Source organism: Harmonia axyridis, chromosome 2 (assembly GCF_914767665.1).
Source record: "Harmonia axyridis chromosome 2, icHarAxyr1.1, whole genome shotgun sequence".
In the NCBI taxonomy this organism is placed as follows: domain Eukaryota; kingdom Metazoa; phylum Arthropoda; class Insecta; order Coleoptera; family Coccinellidae; genus Harmonia; species Harmonia axyridis.
Window position 1 is genome coordinate 44208515 of NC_059502.1, and position 20655 is coordinate 44229169.

The window sequence follows — 20655 nt, forward strand, 5'->3', positions numbered from 1 at the left end:
ATATCAATATAAAAAAATTATGATTAACATCCGACGAAGAGATTCGAATCAGGGCTTCGAAACTGGAATAACATGGTCAAAAATTCATAACTCCGTATTTATGAATGGCAGGAATTTGCTGTATAGTATTAATTATTTTTTCAGTAACACATGTTCTCAATATCATAATTGTATGGCTCCTTCCTTCAAAACTCTGGTTCCATATGGAGTTTGACATAATAATCCTCTGTTTTGTAGTGATTACTACATATTACGGTTGTGGCAGAAGGTTTTTTTGTCTTCACTCCATATTTCCATTACCCATTTAATTCAATTTCTCGGACGCCTGTGAAAATATTCAATTAAATAAACGATAAATCCCTTCTTGTTTTCTTACCTATGAAATGTCACGTCTAACCCTTTTTTGGATATAACAACACAATTATAAGCTACACTAGAAGCAGAGATACTTAAAATTGTTTATTAGTAGTGAAATAAGCACCAGAATACCAACAAACACTCAGTAAATTGTTTGAAAATCAGTAATCACCACAAGAAAACACATACAATCAGTTCAGAAAACCAATGTTTTGCCTTTAAACTTCCATCCTTGTCACAAAAATAATAATAATAATAAAAAAGTTTATTTCATAAATAAACACTTTACATCAAGGAGGTACATGAGGTATGACCTGTATGTGATATTAACTTAATTAAGAATTCTGAAATAAATGTTCCATAAGATAATTCAAAAGAAAATAATTACAATACCAGGAGAAAAACAAATATCATTCATAAGCACAATGTAAAAAGTTATTTCACATCTGATATTTACTATTATTTATCAAGTCACTGATTATCTTTCTGTTCTTACCATCCAACCAAGCTTTAAAACTCTTTTTGAATGTTCTTAGACTTTTCAAGTTCTTGAGTTGATCAGGAAGGACATTGTAAATTTTTGTTCCTAGATAAGTGTAATTTCTCTGGCATATACTTTTATTGCATGTAAGTATGATCTCTTCAGCTCGTCGAATATTGATGCTGTAACGTATTTAAGGTTGTCTTTCCTGAGATGATGTTAGAAAGAAGTTTAAGAGCATACAGCTGTCTTACATCTAGGACTTCTTCCATTTCAAATACCTGTTGGCTAGGAAATGTGAGCTTTTTCTTGTAAATGATTTTCAAGATCCATTTCTGAATGAACAATGGTCACGTAAATAAGCTCTGGGGTGTTGCTACTGAGGACTGAAGTGCAACAAATCCGAAACGTATGCATCTGAACCTTCTTCTACAAACCCCTTATCTATGCCATCTTCATTCGACCGAGGTGACCGTATGGGCTGAAATGTCAGGAGGAAAGGAGGCGTGCACTAACTGTGAATTCAGAGCATTATGTGAGGTTATTGTTATTAGTTCCCTTATTTGCAGAACTTTCCTGGCTATTACCAAATAACATGGTTCCAGCAGGATGGAGCAACTTCTGCTACGAAATTTTTCCAAGAAAATTAGGGTAAATGCACTGGTTAGCCGACCGGCACTGGTTCTCGACCATTCCGTGATTTGAGATAAAATAATAATAAAAATCTATCATGTAGTGTAAAATATTTTCGCGGTACGTGTTCTCGACCATTCTACCCTTCCAAGATAGTTTGCATAGTAGTGGTATAGGTCAAAGTTTTTGCGCTAAAAATTAGTTTATAATCGTCTATCATAGGAAAGGGTTCTTTCTCGTCCTCTCTTAGAAAAGTGCTTTGTGATATATGACCAGAAAATGGTAATTATTTCTTATTTCAAATGAATTATGTGTGTATATTTTGTTCCATATCAACTATAAGATACATTTTTTAGTGTATTTCAATCAAGAAGCGAATAAATGTATATTTTTTTGTTCAATATTCGTCGGTCGCGAATTTTTATCTTTTATTTCTCGACCAAAGTGGTCGAGAACCAATTGTTACTTCAATAATTGTTTATTTCAACCGATATATTTCTGTTGGATCATTTTCGTTTTTTTTTCGATGCCCTGATTCATTTATATATCTAGTTTCTGTATATTAGTTTGCGACCACCGAATTAACGTTGAAACACTTATTTCTACCTTTTATTTATTCGCGGTCGAGAAGCAATTTGATTGTACTTAATTCTCGACCACTGGTGGTCGGTGTTTTATATTTCATTTACTCATTAGTTTCTAAATAGATATTGAGAGCAAAATAACCAAATAATGTTGAATGAGTTGCTATTTTGAAATATTTATAGAAAGTGGAAACTTTTGCAAAATATTTTTTTTTACTTTCCGAGTGTTTATTACTTGATTACCTCATCTGAAACTCATCTGAGTGATAGATGATGTCGATGGTACGGTACGAAAGTAAGTACTAATCACTCATCTCGCTCTAAAATTTTTTATAAAATTTTCAAGTGGAGCGGCCACTATTATCAGTGGTCGAAAACTAACACAAAAATGGTCGAGAACTCTGCGGCGTGCTCGAGAACCGAAAGTTATTGAGATTTTCTATGTTTTCACATTTCAAAGGTTAAATGCGGAAAGAACGCTTAAAATTATATGACAAATCATTTAAAACTCGCCAAAGAATCGATGAACACCAACACCATTAAAATTTGATAAGTTTATGTGCGAAAAAATCGTGCGAAAAAATCGATGTTTCTGCATTTGTGCATTTAGGTACCCTACACTACGGGAGAGGTGACATTCATTTTAGCTTAGTGTTTCCTTGCAAATTTCAACATTTCCTAAAATAAAATATGTTAGTTCATTGAACATTTATGCATTAAAAACAGTTCTTACCTCAAACAGTTTGCTATAGTCTGAATGTAATATTTATAATAAAGTAGGTACTCAAAGTAGGTACTGCATTTGTGCATTTAGGTACCCTACACTACGGGAGAGGTGACATTCATTTTAGCTTAGTGTTTCCTTGCAAATTTCAACATTTCCTAAAATAAAATATGTTAGTTCATTGAACATTTATGCATTAAAAACAGTTCTTACCTCAAACAGTTTGCTATAGTCTGAATGTAATATTTATAATAAAGTAGGTACTCAAAGTAGGTACTAACGAGATATTGAACGTTTCTTGTTGTTTGGACAATGTCTAGAAACATGTTTCGTATATTAATAAAACACGAGAAAAATACTGTGCAAGAAAAGACTTTACTTGGTATGTGTTATTCAGACTCTGCTCCATCGACAACAAATGTTTAAAAGGTGATATGCTGATTATAAAAATTTGGAAATCACAGATTTGAAGATATAAAGGTACTTTTGGACGCTCTTTCATTCATGCCCCAATTTGATAAATTTGGATAAATGTGTACACGTTCGTTTAAAAGATTTAGTTTAGTTTTTCACCACATATTGGGAGGAATATTCCAACGTAATGAATACTTCTTTTTAACTTCAATCTTTCTCACCAATGGTTGAATAAATTCATGGATGTATTTTGCAAAACCGACAGGATTTTGCAGAATTATTGAACAAGCTATGTACATCGGCGCCCGCAGGGGGGAGCCAGGGGGGCCATGGCCCCCCTGAGATTTTGATTGCCTCATTTTTCAGCACAACACCCTCAATATTACTTCTTCAATCCAGAGGGTATGGAAAAAAGGAAAGTAATGGATTCTCAACAATTTTCCGGATTTCAATTACAATCATGGAATCCTTATCGTGTTTCAATAATTTTCCTTTATCTATCCGCTTTCTCGGCATCGCCCCTTATTTGCCGTCTGTGATTTTTGCATTCGTCACATTCGTCGGTATACGCTTACCTGTTGTTTTCGGTTTTTTGTATCATTCTCGTCACAAAATCTCAATATGTAGTTATCAAAGACCTGAACTCAGTAATTCGCATCAAAAAATTGTCAAGGCTGTGTTGTACAATTTATTGTGTTTCATTCAAATTGCAATTTATTTTTGGAGACATCAGTTTAGAATTGACTTAATCGACTGGTTATTCCTAAATTGAAGGTACAAATGAAAATTACATTCACGGATCATTTCATGAAAAAAAGTCCTACATAACATGAGTTCGCAAACGCTTTGTTTTTGAGATACAGGTGCTAAAGTTTAAGTTTTCTTCTCATAGCACCTTCTCTTCTCAAGACATTTAACTTGAATTGGCATAGATATTCCAATTTAAAGTTTTCATCATGTGATATTCTAATTATGAATGCAAATCTACAGGGTGAATTTTTTCTGGAAGGGTGCCCGCTTCTTTCCCCCAGAATTATGTTTTGTGAGCAACTGGTAGTTTAGAAAAAGATACTTTGATTCAGTACTACACTTTTTGGTTTGTTGTAGTTTTGTCGTATCTGCAATCGATTTCGAGAAAAAAAATTCAAACAGCTTTCTATAGTCATTCTCAGGAAAATCCAAATTATTATAAAGATCCAGTTAGTAAGCTGTGATAAATTAATTAATTATAAGTTTTGGTACTTATTTACCAACTCTGTAGAGAAGATTAATAAAGATTCGATAAACTGGTTAAGCATCACAAAAAAGTAGGACTACTAGAAACACCCTGTATCTCGAAAACAAAGCGTTTGCGGGATCATTTTTATGAGATACATTTTTTTAATCTTTCTCGATACTTAGTCATGTCAAGTATAGAAATTTCTAATTATCAAAATGATTATATTCGCTCAAAAAGGTCTGAATATGAAAAAATAAGATTCACCTCACACAAACAGTTTAGAAAACGGAGCAGTCAGTTTTTGTTGAAATCCCAAAGAAATCTCGATGAATATTGCGAACTCGTAATTATCAACTGCCCTAATATGGCTTGAATTATTAATAAATATTATTCCAATCACAAAATAACACAAAAAACTGAGACAATAGTCAATTTTGGTCCATAATAAATAAAAAAATTAAAATTAAACATACAAACTAGCCAGTTTCGATTTGAAATCAAAGCTATTCCCGCTACGGCAGAGAGTAAGAGTGAGAAAGCTTTCCCACAAATGTTCTATTTCAGTCGGCCTCATTTTTCTGTACCTACGGGTCCCTTCCAGATTTTTCGTCAGTTCACTATGGGCAGTTATTATCATTAACTCATCCACCATTTATGTAATTCAGACCTGAAATGCATTCAATCAATATTCAAATACAAGAAAGCCGCCTGTGATAAGTTTGGCTAGGCATTTATAGGAAAACTTTGTTGTGCAAACCACAAACAATTGAAGTCACTTTATTCTTCTTGTATGTACTGAATTATAAGTACCTATATAATTACCCATTCATTAATGGTAACATATTGCCACGAATTTCTAGACAACCAGTACCAGATATACAGTAATAAACATTTTACAAAAAAAAAATGTAATTTTCATAAGTGTCATCTATGTATATTATTCAACTATAGGATGAAGGTCTCAGGTTGTTGGTTGATGACCAGTTGCAAGCTCGATGATGGGCAGTTGTTATCATTAATTCATCCACTACTTATGTAATTCAGACCTGAAATGCATTCAATCAAAATTCAAATACAAGAAAGCCTTTTGTGATACATTTGGCTAGGCATTTATAGAAAAACTTTGTTGTGCAAATCACAAGCAATTGAAGTCACTCTATTCTTCTTGTATGTACTGCATTATAAGTATATAATTACCTCTTCATTGATGGTAACATATTCCTACGAATTTCGAGACAACCAGTACCAGATATAAAGTAATGAACATTTTACAAAAAAAAATTAATTTTCATAAGTGTCATCTATGTATATTATTCAACTATAGGATGAAGGTCTCTGGTTGGTGGTTGATGACCAGTTGCAAGCTAGATGATGGGCAGTTATTATCATTAATTCATCCACTATTTATGTAATTCAGACCTGAAATGCATTCAATCAATATTCTAATACAAGAAAGCCGCCTGTGATAAGTTTTGCTAGGCATTTATAGGAAAACTTTGTTGTGCAAATCACAAGCAATTGAAGTCACTTTATTCTTCTTGTATGTACTGCATTATAAGTATATAATTACCTCTTCATTGATGGTAACATATTCCTACGAATTTCGAGACAACCAGTACCAGATATAAAGTAATGAACATTTTACAAAAAAAAATTAATTTTCATAAGTGTCATTTATGTATATTATTCAACTATAGGATGAAGGTCTCAGGTTGTTGGTTGATGACCAGTTGCAAGCTCGATGATGGGCAGTTATTATCATTAATTCATCCACTATTTATGTAATTCAGACCTGAAATGCATTCAATCAATATTCAAATACAAGAAAGCCGCCTGTGATAAGTTTGGCTAGGCATTTATAGGAAAACTTTGTTGTGCAAACCACAAGCAATTGAAGTCACTTTATTCTTCTTGTATGTACTGAATTATAAGTACCTATATAATTACCCATTCATTAATGGTAACATATTACCACGAATTTCTAGACAACCAGTACCAGATATACAGTAATAAACTTTTTACAAAAAAAATGTGATCTTCATGTCATCAATGTATATTAATTTTACTACAGGATGAAGGTTTCAGGTTGATGACCAGTTGGAAGCTCAATGGAGGGTAGTTATTTCTATTAATCCATCCACCAGTTATGTAATTTAGTCCTGGAATACATTCAATCTTCTAGATCAATGACTTTTCAGTTTGAGAAGGCTTCCATTATTTCTTGTAACCAACTTGAATATCTGAAAATTAATGAATAATTTCATTCAAAAACTCTATATATTCATCGTAAGTACCTTATAGAGTACAGTGACTTAATACAACACAGTGGCGACAATTCGTTCAGATTGAGCCTAAAAATGGCGAATGGGGACATAGAACCATAGAACTTGAATAAAATTGACTGAACTGATACACGTCAAAATCAAAATTATTGAGGCTGACAGTATTTGATTGTATATCGAACAAATTTATCCAACTGAAGAATACAACAGTGACTTAATAAAATGGGCCTTACATTTTGAATAAATCCCAAAAATCAGGTAAACGGAGAATGTAAACGAGAAGCCGCCATATTTAGGCTCCGCCAATAAAAAACGAGACCAAGCTTGTGGCCACTGTGGTTTATTAAGTCACCAGTGGCGTATGCAAGGGGGGATGAGGCGGATATATCAATCACAAGAAGTGTCTTTAAATTCAAAGGACATCGGAAACGAATACTCAATTTTTTTTTATTTATTTTTTTTGTTTTCTTCGGGAAAGCACAGAAAACTACTTAAACTCAATATACCTACTTGACCGTAACAACCTATTGAAAAGCTCAGAATCATTAATACCTTGTTGCTTTTGATCGATTGTTAGCTAGCACGGCACTTATTCTGCACACAGATTTCTCATGTACAAATATGCGTGAATGATATGATAGGTACACGTTCAGATGATATCTTCACAAAGTCTGCTATCTCGATCACTTCACCGCCGCATTGGTTGCTCATTTCACCTAATATTATCGCCACTTGAATAGTCACTATATATTATGTTTGTGTACTTCATACCACTTTTTTCTCTCGTTACTACTAAGATTCAAAAGATGCGTGTCAAAATTTGAAGCATAGAGAAGAATGTGTTTTTACTGGTTAGGCCCGGTAAGTGTTAAATGTATAATAACAAACTATTAACTTACCTACCTTTTACAAAACAACTCAAATTGTTATTTTTTAGTTTTGGAAAAAATGAATCGTAAATGGAAGCAGATGCTTCGCATAGAAATAAGTATGAAATTATTTTTGGATTTTGGGTATGACAGATAAAAACATTTTTGTATATAAAATGGGATAATAAAAGCCAGGAGTATATTCGAACAATTTATATGATAAAAAAATATATATAAAAAATAAATATTCTTCTTAACAAAAATAAACAAATAACTCTTTTGAACATAAATAATAATACATATACATAATACAATAAATAAAACAAAATTTTTTCAAAAAAAATAGAAAACTATTTACAATTTACATTTACATCTCCGAAACTTACTTCATACTCCTCCTCTAGTAACACATAATTTCACAAAGAATTGCAATGGACTAGTTTAGTGATGTTGATAATACTATATTTGACACGATAGAATTAAAATATAGAGCAAAACTTATAAATCAGTGGGGCATGCAACTGCGTTTGAGAGTAAAGTTCAGAACCGATTCTTCTGTGTTTTGGAGCAAACCTGTCGTTCTTTGATGTGTGCAATAGCACTTAATATCGTACTTTCTGGCTTTTCATTCGGCAATTATTGATGAGTTTTCATCCTACGTTTTTTCCCTACAACTGCACTCGACATTTTGGGAGTAATCAGAACCTCAGATTTCGATCTCGAAGACGAATCGCGGTTGACTTCGAACTGTAAATCCAGGGGCGTGCGCAGGGTTCTTGTCTCAATGCTGGAAACGCAGTGACGTGCCGAACACTGGTCTCACCCAACCATCTAAGTGAGTTCGATATGTGCGTCTTGATGACGATAAGTAAGCACCCTCCCCATGATTGTGAAGATCTATGGGTTCCAGTATTCATTCTCTAACAGAAATTCCTCAAACAAAGAAAAATTCATGCTCTCAAAAAAATCATACCACTCTCATCCCCCAGAATAAGCTGCACATTTATTGATTGATCTAAATGGTTATTAGAAAACGATAAAACACTTTTCCTAAGTTCACATACACTTTTCCTAATATGTAAAGAAAGGGATTTGAAATTCGATGAGAATATTGAAAGAAACGAGGCGAAAATCAAGCACAAAATAAAGAAAAAGGAAAAGATCTGAAATTCAATGAGAATATTGACAGAAAAGGAGCGAAAAGCAAACATACAGAATAAGAATTTATGAAAGACAATTGTGTCATTGATTGTGGTACGCCAAAATGAAGAAATTAAAAAAAAGAATATAGAAATAGACAATCTAAAAGAAATTAAATACCACAAAAAATCGCAAGCAATCAACTATTACCTGATATGTATGAAGGCAGAGGTGAAAAGACGCAAAACTAGATTTAAATGAACTTATTGGATAAATAAAGAAGAGTGAGTAAAATGTGATGATTCGTATAAATTAAAAAGTAAAAAATGGCAGATGAATAGAGCTGAATATTGGAACTGGATATGATTTTTTTTTATTGAAAAATAAAGTGATTGCGAAATTAGAGAAAAGTGAGAATGTACCTATATCGCATTGTATAATATTCCTTCTCTTCAATTTTAGTGTGAAAATAATAAGTTACAATGAAATCTCTGTATTACGACTATGAAAATAAATAATTATTAGTACTAACAAAACGGAAACGTTCAACTACTAAAATTATAAATTGATTGAAATTCCGACAGAATTAAATAAAATAATATTAACACAAATCCAATGCTAAAGTTTTTGTTTTGATGAAAATTTGATATCCGGCTTAATGATGAAATTTTTCCCAAATCGCACCCACCTCAACATCTCACCAAGCCTCTGAAATTTCTTCTTTTAGAATCATTCTCATTGCTGTTATATGAGAAATGTGATGAAAATAGTGTCGCTTTCTCCTCGTCAGAACTAGCCCATTCTCCATTTGTCTTTTTGATCGGAGATTAACGCATTGCTGGCCTTTTGTATTTTTTAGTAGCCCTCCACTGTTGTTGTCAATATTTTCGATATGGTGTTGAAATTTTGAATTGAAGTACTCTTGCAGGATTCTATAGAGTTTTCTTGTGAGGTAATTATATTCTCGTTTAGCAGTCAGGATCTCTGATAAAAGATTTCTGATTTCAACAAACCCTAGCACATCTTCATTCTTCTGTCGATAGAATCAATCAATCAATCAAATCACTAATGAAATTTTTTCAACTCAGTTTGCTTTTCGAAAAAAAGTTGATCGACCCTTACCATACACGATGCGATTATGAGGACGACAATAAAGCCATTAGATTCTCATGAAGAAAAATGAAATTAAAAAACTAGAAACATCTTAAACAGGGTGAAAATGAGGGAATGAAATAGTTCTTAGCTGGATATAACAAGATGTTATTGCAACGAAGACATCATCGCAGCAAACAGCATCATTGCAAAATCAATGTAACATATCTACTCAAAAAAATGACCATTCATAAAAAAGTATAGAAAAATTATTGATGAGGAGTTGATTTATGTAGGAATATAATGATATAAATGATGTGTGGTATCAAAGATCGACGTAGAACTTTACAAATTATTCTTATTTGATAATGTTCGGTGAGGATAATGTGTTAGCATAATAATGTTCCGTCAAAAGAATATTTCGAAGAGTGTTCCTACTTTCAAGAGATTTTACAAAGGTTAATCTAGAACTGTCGTTGTAGAGAATTTCAAAATTATTTATAAAATTGATTTGTTGTTATTTAAATGGGAAATATGATCTGATACTGTCTTATCCTGATTTGGTTTGAAGGAAGACTATGTAAGGAAGTCTGAAAGACCTGCATGTTCAGTATTGACTTTGCTTGTTATCCAACCAACACGAAATCCAGAAAATTAACATCGAATTGGTGATGTATATGGAAATGTTAAAAGCCACAATTCCAGGCATATCTTTATTTCTATGAACAACAACAATCTGATTCCTGAATGTCATTATTTTATATTCATTGGGGTAAATAGCAATATTTTTGAAACGAATAGTGGTGAAAATGGAAAAATTGATAAGCCACAACTGTTGACATATCGTTATTTCCAGTATATTAGATTAATTTGAATCCGAATTGAAGGTGTTCATGGAAATGCTGATAAACCACAATTGTTGGCATATCTTCATTTCCATGAACAACAATTTAGTTAGGAAACTTTATTTTAGTAGAAATTGACATTTTCAAATATAAATTGGTGGTGTACAAGAAAATGTCGACCAACCATAATTGTTGGCATGCATTCAATTTCCTGAACATCATCAATTTAATTCCGAATTGTTGATGTTCATGGAATTGCTGATAAGCCACAACTGTTGGCATATCTTTTTTCCATGAACAACATCAATTTGATTGCGAATTGGCGATGTTCATGGAAATTCTGATAAGCCACAACTGTTGGCATATCTCTTTTCCATGAACAACATCAATTTGATTCCGATTTGGTGATGTTCATGGCAATTCTGATAAGCCACAACTGGTAGCATATCTTCATTCCAATGAACAACATCGATTTGTTTACGAAAGGTCATTATTTAATATTTATTAGGTTGAATAGCAACATTTTCAAAATCAAACTCGTGGTGATCATAGAAAGATCGAAAAGCCATTTTTCCATGAACATCATCAATCTGATTCCGAATTGTTGATGTTCATGGAATTGCTGATAAGCCACAACTGTTGGCATATCTTTTTTCCATGAACAACATCAATTTGATTGCGAATTGGTGATGTTCATGGAAATTCTGATAAGTCACAACTGTTGGCATATCTTTTTTTCATGAACAACATCGATTTGATTCTGAAATGGTGATGTTCATGGAGATTCTGATAAGCCACAACTTGTGGCATATCTTCATTTCAATGAACAACATCAATTTGTTTACGAAAGTTCATTATCTTATATTTATTGGGTTGAATAGCAACATTTTAAAAATCAAACTCGTGGTGATCATAGAAAGATCTTAAAGCCATTTTTCCATGAACAACATCAATTTGATTCCGAATTGTTGATGTTCATGGAAATGCTGATAAGCCACAACTGGTAGCATATCTTCATTCCAATGAACAACATGAATTCGATTGGGAATTGGTGATGTTCATGGCAATTCTGATAAGCCACAACTGGTGGCATATCTTCATTCCAATGAACAACATCAATTTGTTTACGAAAGGTCATTATGTTATATTTATTAGGTTGAATAGCAACATTTTCAAAATCAAATTCGTGGTGATCATAGAAAGATCGATAAGCCATTTTTCCATGAACATCATCAATCTGATTCCGAATTGTTGATGTTTATGGAAATGCTGATAAGCCACAACTGTTGGCATATCTCTTTTCCATGAACAACATCAATTTGATTCCGATTTGGTGATGTTCATGGCAATTCTGATAAGCCACAACTGGTGGCATATCTTCATTCCAATGAACAACATCAATTTGTTTACGAAAGGTCATTATTTTATATTTATTAGGTTGAATAGCAACATTTTCAAAATCAAATTCGTGGTGATCATAGAAAGATCGATAAGCCATTTTCCATGAACATCATCAATCTGATTCCGAATTGTTGATGTTCATGGAATTGCTGATAAGCCACAACTGTTGGCATATCTTTTTTCCATGAACAACATCAATTTGATTCCGATTTGGTGATGTTCATGGCAATTCTGATAAGCCACAACTGGTGGCATATCTTCATTCCAATGAACAACATCAATTTGTTTACGAAAGGTCATTATTTTATATTTATTAGGTTGAATAGCAACATTTTCAAAATCAAATTCGTGGTGATCATAGAAAGATCGATAAGCCATTTTCCATGAACATCATCAATCTGATTCCGAATTGTTGATGTTTATGGAAATGCTGATAAGCTATAACTGTTGGCATATATTTTTTACAAACATCAATTTGTTTACGAAAGTTCATTATCTTATATTTATTGGGTTGAATAACAACATTTTAAAAATCAAACTCGTGGTAATCATAGAAAGATCGATCTATAAGAAAACTATTGAGGTAACGGCAGAGCTCCAGAATGCAAGAATGGTTATCACGGTCATAACATATCTTTTTTTCATGAACAACATCGATTTGATTCCGAATTGTTGATGTTTATGGAAATGCTGATAAGCTATAACTGTTGGCATATATTTTTTCCATGAACAACATCAATTTGATTGCGAATTGGTGATGTTCATGGAAATTCTGATAAGCCACAACTGTTGGCATATCTTTTTTTCATGAACAACATCGATTTGATTCCGAAATGGTGATGTTCATGGAAATTCTGATAAGCCACAACTTGGGCATATCAGAATTTCCATGAACATCACCATTTCGGAATCAAATCGATGTTGTTCATGAAAAAAAGATATGCCAACAGTTGTGGCTTATCAGAATTTCCATGAACATCACCAATTCGCAATCAAATTGATGTTGTTCATGGAAAAAATATATGCCAACAGTTATAGCTTATCAGCATTTCCATAAACAACATCAATTTGTTTACGAAAGTTCATTATCTTATATTTATTGGGTTGAATAACAACATTTTAAAAATCAAACTCGTGGTAATCATAGAAAGATCGATCTATAAGAAAACTATTGAGGTAACGGCAGAGCTCCAGAATGCAAGGATGGTTATCACGGTCATAACAGAAACGAAGAAGAAATGTAGAGGCTTAGAGAATTTGGGATATTAGGTATGACCCGTATTATAGTGGAGTGAAAAAAGATCAAAGTGCTCAACAGGGAGTGGGTATATTGATTCGAAAAACCTTCAGAAGAATTATTACCTCTTGGGAGCCCATTGACCAACGATTCATAAAGATGAACCTAACAATTGAAGGACAACGATTTTGGATAACAATTTTAGGAGTATATGGAATCCACGACGATGTATATATTAACAACAAAAATGAATTATTCGAAACATTGAATGACAAAATTGTTTACATAGGGACAACATGAGAAATTTTGTTGTTAGAAGATTTCAACAGTAGAGTGGGACGAGAATACGATAGCAAGGTAGTGGAAACACCCGGCGAAAATACCCAAAATGATAACTGATGCAGATTGATAACAACATGCCAACAAAACAGTATGAAAATATCAATCAGAGTCTTTTCACACCGCGTCATACTTAAGTAGGTACACTTGGACGCAGCAGACTCGGAACTTGACATCCATCATAGATTATATATAGCATTATGAGACAATATACAAGAATAGATAGATAGATAGATATGAGTTTATTCAACATAATAAATTGTATAAACTCTGAAAAAACTGTGAGTTATTTTATTACTGTTTACAGTTGTGAAAAATTTAATTTGATTTTAAGGACAGATGAAACAAAATCCAAAATTAAAAAAAAATATATAATAATTACACAAGATGTGCGAGTATCAAGGGGGCCATCGTGCGGCAGTGGCCATTATGTTTCAAAATTGAAAGCCTTGTTCCCACCCATATATGAAAAAAGCAAAAAAAAAAACATGAATGCTTGGAATCAAGTCATGAAATTAAACCAGTTCTGTACAATTTGGATGGCTTACACTACGAGATGATGAGGTCGTCGTCCCAAAAACGCTCAGATAAAAAATTGAACAAGGATATCTTTGATAAAACTGAAGACAACTACAACTACGTTAAGAATGCTATTCATGAGGTAGTAGAAGAGGCACTCGGAAAATTAGAAAAGAACAGAAAGAGTTCGAAACCATACTGGTGAGATGAATAGGTAGAGAGCGTTATGAAGAAAAGAGGAAGAGTAATCACAAATTTCTGACAACAAAGAACGAAAGCGATAAAATAGATTAAAATACAACAAAAACCAGAGTGAGAAGGTTAATAAGCCAAAGAAAGAACGACATTTGGACAAGGAATTGTCAAAGAATCCACACCTACATTGGAGGAAGGAGAAGTACAGAAAGCTGGAGAATGATCAGAAACATGAGAACGGAAAAGAAAATGGACTAAATATAACCAATTATAACGGACACATATGGAAAATATTTCAAGAAACTCCTTACGGAATAGACAGCAGATTTTACTGAGGAAGAAAGTACGACAGCGATAAACATAACTTCATCACCATTGAAGAGCACACTTACAGATATCGAAGAAATAACCAAGTCCTTTAGGAATGAAAGATCCCCTGGTCCAAGCGATATTTATGCTGAACTGGTCTAAGCTGGAACAAAGAAACTCAACAAACAGCTCAGAAAGATATATTTACAGATTGCATAAATAGTTCAGAAATACCAAGTGAATGGAAAATTTCTTAATGTCTCCTATCCACAAGAAAGGAAGTGAAGTTGATCGCGAGAACTACAAAGGTATTGCAGTAACCCGCACAGTGAGCAGAATGTATGTCGGACTCCTCAGAAATAAAATTAAACGGGAATATAAGGACTATGAAGCAGAAGAACAAGCTGGTTTTAGAATAGAAAGGTCACGGTACACCATCTATATTGTATTGCCCAAGTCATCGAGAAGAAAACCGCAGTTAATCAAGAAGTGCACCTACTGTACGTTGATCTACAGAAAGCTTTTGATAACGTCCCCTCAGTAAGCTATGGTTAACGCTTCAACATACAAATATCCAAAACGAGCTGAAGCAGGGATGCTGCTCTCGCCAAATCTTTTCAATATCTACCTACAACAAGCCCTAAAATGTGGAGAAAAAATGTAAAGGCTTGGGAATCCCCCCAATGACGAAACAACGCTATATACTCTATGCTTTGCAGACGACCAAATTTTAGTAGCTCAAGATCAGGAAGACTTGAATTATATCACGAGGAAACTTATAGAGGAATACAAAAATGGGATCTCGAAGTGAACATAAAAAAAAACTGAATCTATGTGCATTGGAGGGATACCACAGAAGATTATTCCGAAAGATGAAAAATAAATTAGCTATTGCCTAGATCATAAATACCTTAGTATGAAACTGGCGCATGACGGAACACTTGGTGCAGTTATAAAGGAAAGAAAGGCGATATCCATGATGAACGGCATACTGTGGGATCAATCAATATCTGAACATAACAAACACCGTTTATATAACACCATACTGAAGAGCATAATTACATAATGGGAGCTCGACCTGGCAAATGAAACAAAGTTTAAAAAATATATTGCTAGCAACAGGGATTTCTGAAGGTCATCAATTTGATTACTAAATTTTATTATTTAGGATGACGAGTGGAATAGTGACATTTTGAAATATAAATTTTCGGTGTTCATGAAAACATTGATAAGCCACAACTGTTGGCATATCTTTTTTTCTATGAACAGCATCAATTGGATCACGAAATATTATTATTCTAGATTTATAACACTTAGAAATTTTCAAAGATGAATTGCTAGTATACATGATAATATAGCCAAGACATAACTATTAGCATCTCTTCATATCCATGAACATCATTAAATCGATTCAGATATTTTATTTTTCTGGATCTCGTGTTTGATTGGATGAAACGCAATGTTTTTGGCATGGTACATATAGGTTAATAAAAGGATAACAAAATTAGAGTTTAAATAGGAAATAAATGCAAAATAAAGACAAAATGACACAATTCAAAAACAATTTTGAAATTCTCGACAAGTTCTGGATTAATACCTTTAACTATATGACATGTAATATGATTTTGATCAAAAAAATTCTAGAAAAATATACATGCATGGACCACATAATATTTGTCGAAAATGAGATGGCATATTATTTGAGATTTTATTCAAATAAGAAAATTTGCAAATGAACACTTAGCGCACTGATAAAAATCATTTTGATCATGAGTTGACTTACGACCTAAAAGAGAAAAAATTAAGGGCATTATCGCATTTCTAGAGAATTAAGTGAATATTTCATCCGTATTATGGCAAAGGTAGAATAAGTTTTTTCCACATATCATTATCCAGATAAAAAGCAATATTTATATTAGGTGTACAACTTTGCTTCCGGCGTTTCACAATAGATGGCTGTAACGGTAAGTGGTAGTCGAAATAAATAGATCGTAGATGTCCTACAATAAGGTTAGTTATTTGTAAACATAACGCCATCGAAATATTAGTCGATTTGTACTTGCATCATAAAGTTATTCTCTCTTAAACATGTCAACTTACGAGCCAAATTCTAGTCATTTGCGGGAGATTTTAATTTTCTGCTTCAATATGGAGAAATCTGCGGCTGAGGCTCATCGAATACAGAACATGGGTTCATAACGATAATCGCAAGCGCATAAAATAATAGGGATATCCCTGTCATGCATTCACGTTGACGGCCAAACCGAACATTCACGGTTCCGAGGTCATGCTCAGTATTTGATGGGGCCAGCACAGCGTAGTGTATTATGAGTTGTTAAAACCGACTGAAACAATCGCAGACGATCGTTATCGAACGAAATCAATGCGTTTGAGCCGAGCATTGAAAGATAAACGGCCGACATGATAAAGTGAATAAACAGGATGACAATGTTCGACTTCATGATACAAAAATGGTCAAGACATACTTGAAAACGTTGAAATGTGGAGTCCTACCCCACCCGCCGTATTCTCCAGAGGTTACTCTCTCGGACTATCACTTGATTCGATCAATGGCACACGGCCTGGCTGACTAGCACTTCCGAACTTATGAAGGAAAAAATTTATTCGATTCGTGGATCGCTTTAAACGATGACCAGATTTTTCAACGCGGGATTCGTACGCAGTCCGAAATAGGGGAGAAAGTAGTGGCCAGAGATGAACAATACTTTGAATCATAAATGTAAAACCGGTTTTTTATAATCAATCCTCGAATTTCGGAACAAACGGCTGAGGCATAGTTGTACGCCTATGTAGATTTTTGGTAAGCAAAATTTTTGAATTGCGATCGATCTGTTGATCCTACCACTGAATTTCCATTAATTGAAATACCCTTCTTCGAAAATAATAATTTCACGCCAAACATAAATTGTAAGTATAGAATAAAGTACTTATATATTTCCTCCTTCTGAAGATTAATTGATTGATCCTCTCGTACTAAATGAACTTCTGATGAATAAGATCCAATGTCAGCTAAGCTTCTTCTCCAACGTGTTTGTTATCAGATTCTTGTCTATGGTACCTGTCGAGTTAAAGGACACATTGGTACTTCCTTCTCTGAAGATGGATGATATCGTCATTATTCCTACTTGTTTCAAGACAATACCACTCGTCCATGTTTTGCCAAAATATTGTTAAACTGATTTTTCTTTAATCGAAATTCCGTTGGAACTACTGCCTTGTATTATTTGCGGGTTTTAGTAGTAATGCGTCATTTCAGAGAAAGTATATACTTTATTTTTTGACGACATAAAGGAAGTGTATGTCTTACTTCCCAATCATTTTGGGACAATCTTCATTAATCTCAACATACAACTCCTTTTCAATCGTAGTCAACTCCTGTGGCTATGTTAGAGGGCCGATATTTCTTTGTTGCTTACTCTTCTTGTCTCGTTTCTACCACTTCCTTCGTATGGATTCACTACTGCATGAGTTTTGAATAGAGGTGAAATTTTGTCACTTATAAACGAGACTCATAATTTTCAGCTGATTTTGCTGTTTATATGTTCTGTCATGTTTCTTAAAAGTTTGTAATGTACTCAAATATGGTTGCCCGCGTGACATGAAGCTCTTACGGCATATCCAAGTTGTGCACTCTGTAAGGTCTTTTTCCTTGAGCTATGTACTTCCTGCATATTTGATGCTTGGTATAACCAATTTACAATTCCTTCATTTTTTCGTATTTTATTCCGAATGTTTAGTAGCATGTTGTAGTTATAGATTTGAGGATGGGTCTTATTTTTCATTCAACGCGACTTTATGGTATATTGTGCCTCCATCAGAGCTCTTCTCGAAAGTAGTCGTCGTAGTCAATAGCTCGTCCTCCAGTTCCAGAGTTTTAATGAACTTCAGTACCTGGGATGGTTTCAAGGAGAATACTGCCTTACTTCTACGAGTCGCTTGATCATTTTTTGCGTTGGCTAGCATCCGTCACCAGGTGATCCGGATTTTCTTTTCCTTCCCCACAGAGTTTGCGCTCGTCGTTTTCTGCTACACTCATTCTCATAAGTTGCTACCATAGGCGGCAATGCCCAGTAAGGAATCCGGTGAGGAGGTGATGCATATTCTTGCTAAGGTCAAGGTACTTCTTGATCCCTCACTAGTTTCAACGGAACTTTTTGGAATGATCCAACTCGAGAAGAATTCGCCAAAGTGCTTCTCTTTTTGTTTTTTCTTCTCTTGAAAGTCTTTCTTGTAGCAACATTTACCTATACCACAGAAAGGAGATAGGAGTTTGTGCTACTTTTCTAGCCAGTGTATTGCCTCTTTATTCCCTTTAATTCCCTAGTGATTGGGAATCCAGACTTAGCTATTTCGTTGAATTCGGTAGCATGTTGAGATGGTTCATTAAATAATTCAATGTGGCGATTTTAATGGATTGGTAGATCACTGAGGCAATTGCAACAAATTTACAATTCGGACACTATCAAAATGAAAACGCGTAGAAAAAAAGGAATGTAAGAAAGTATTTTATTATTCAAAAATTGCATCGTTACGATGTGGAAGAACATTTTCAGAATGGGTTGAAGCCAAATGTTAATTTTAGCGACATCACTAATCTCAAGAAATCTGTAGCCTTAGGACGGTTATTACGAAATTTCTATAGTTAAAATACTCACATTGAATCTAAATTGTAAGAATTGTTCACTATTGTGAGGGCTACGAAAAATGTATTGAATATTTGAATGTAATAGCCGAGAATGACCTTTTCGAAAAATTACGAAGGGAAGAAAACTAGGAAACAGATTAGAAATCTTGAAAAAATTAAAATATATGAACATGCTACTGGGACTAAAACAAACAAAAAATGAAACTTTATAATGAATGAATTTTACAATATTTACGGAAGAAAAATATGAATTTTATTGCGGTAGCCATCATGATCTACTAGCTAACTAGTTATTTTTCGAATATTAATGGAGCAGAATAAGTCAATTTTATTTTATGTTCTGCAAAATTTAAATCATTCCATAATTTTCATTAGTTGAACTCAAGAGGGAACACCACCACGTGGATGCTCAGTTCAAAACGAAATTAGTGAAATTTCTTCATAATTTCCTCGAACAATAATCTTTATGGAAGAAAGTGAATATTGTTAATTTGAGAATGAAAAAAAAATTGGTAACTTTTCGATTTTCGCTAAAAAAATTAATAATACGTACATTGTACAAAGCACTTATGTTTTTGAAATATTCGTGAAAAAAAACTACCAATAATCATTATAAAAAAGGTAAAACTATAATTTCGTCAAAAATATAATAGACCGTCGTGAAGTGCTGCCCTCTTCTTATTTGCTTCGAAAAAAGAAAGAAGATGAAGTAAATGTACAACTTCATTCACCGTACAAAGTTTGGTTATCGCTGGAGCGCCAGAGAGGGAATGAATGTGTACCAAAGTTCGACTGTTACGCGAAAAACAACGTGGTGGTTATCCCTCTTTAGTGCGAAACATGACTGGAAAATTACAACATCTTGAGATTTCATTGTGATTTGAGTAAACTTTGTTTGGAAAAAACCGAATTGAACGAAGTATAATATATTATATATATGATATATATATCATACCTATGTTATGATATACAACGGTTGTAAAAACGAATCAATTCCATCCGTATTTAATATAAATTTCCATTTTATTTTTGATTCTGTGAATCAAAGAATTTTTTTCTTAATAGAAATAGTTGCGCGAATGAAGTAGGCATTTTGTTCTCCAAAGTTTAATTTTTAGCATATTCCAATTTATCTATAATTTCGCACGTTTGTTCTGTTATTCTCGAATTGTAGATAAACCAAAAAGAAAGGAAGTAGAAACATGAAATTTCTGAAAAACTATTTGAATTCAAATCAACTGATAAGTCAGCTTATAACATTTCAGCTACAAAATGTTTTCGGCAAGAAAACAATTCACTCGATATTTCAAATAGTTTTATTCTATCTGAAATTATAGGTAGATACTTGA

At 33.4% G+C, this 20655-nt stretch overlaps 1 protein-coding gene and 1 long non-coding RNA gene across 2 annotated transcripts in view; both read right to left on the reverse strand.

The window, feature by feature from the left end:
- Positions 1–5237: 5237 nt before the first annotated feature.
- Positions 5238–16596, reverse strand: LOC123673624. Its single transcript, XR_006746517.1, has 5 exons — positions 15551–16596; positions 6360–6652; positions 5983–6204; positions 5610–5831; positions 5238–5458 (listed from the first exon to the last, which is right to left on the reverse strand). It is a non-coding gene; the product is annotated as an uncharacterized LOC123673624 (long non-coding RNA).
- Positions 16597–18699: 2103 nt separating this feature from the next.
- The window catches only part of LOC123673316, a 66064-nt gene continuing 64108 nt past the window's right edge, over positions 18700–20655 (reverse strand). The window contains exon 11 of the mRNA XM_045607804.1: positions 18700–18905. Coding sequence (XP_045463760.1) covers positions 18700–18905 — 206 coding nt within the window. The remainder of the gene's footprint in view (positions 18906–20655) is intronic.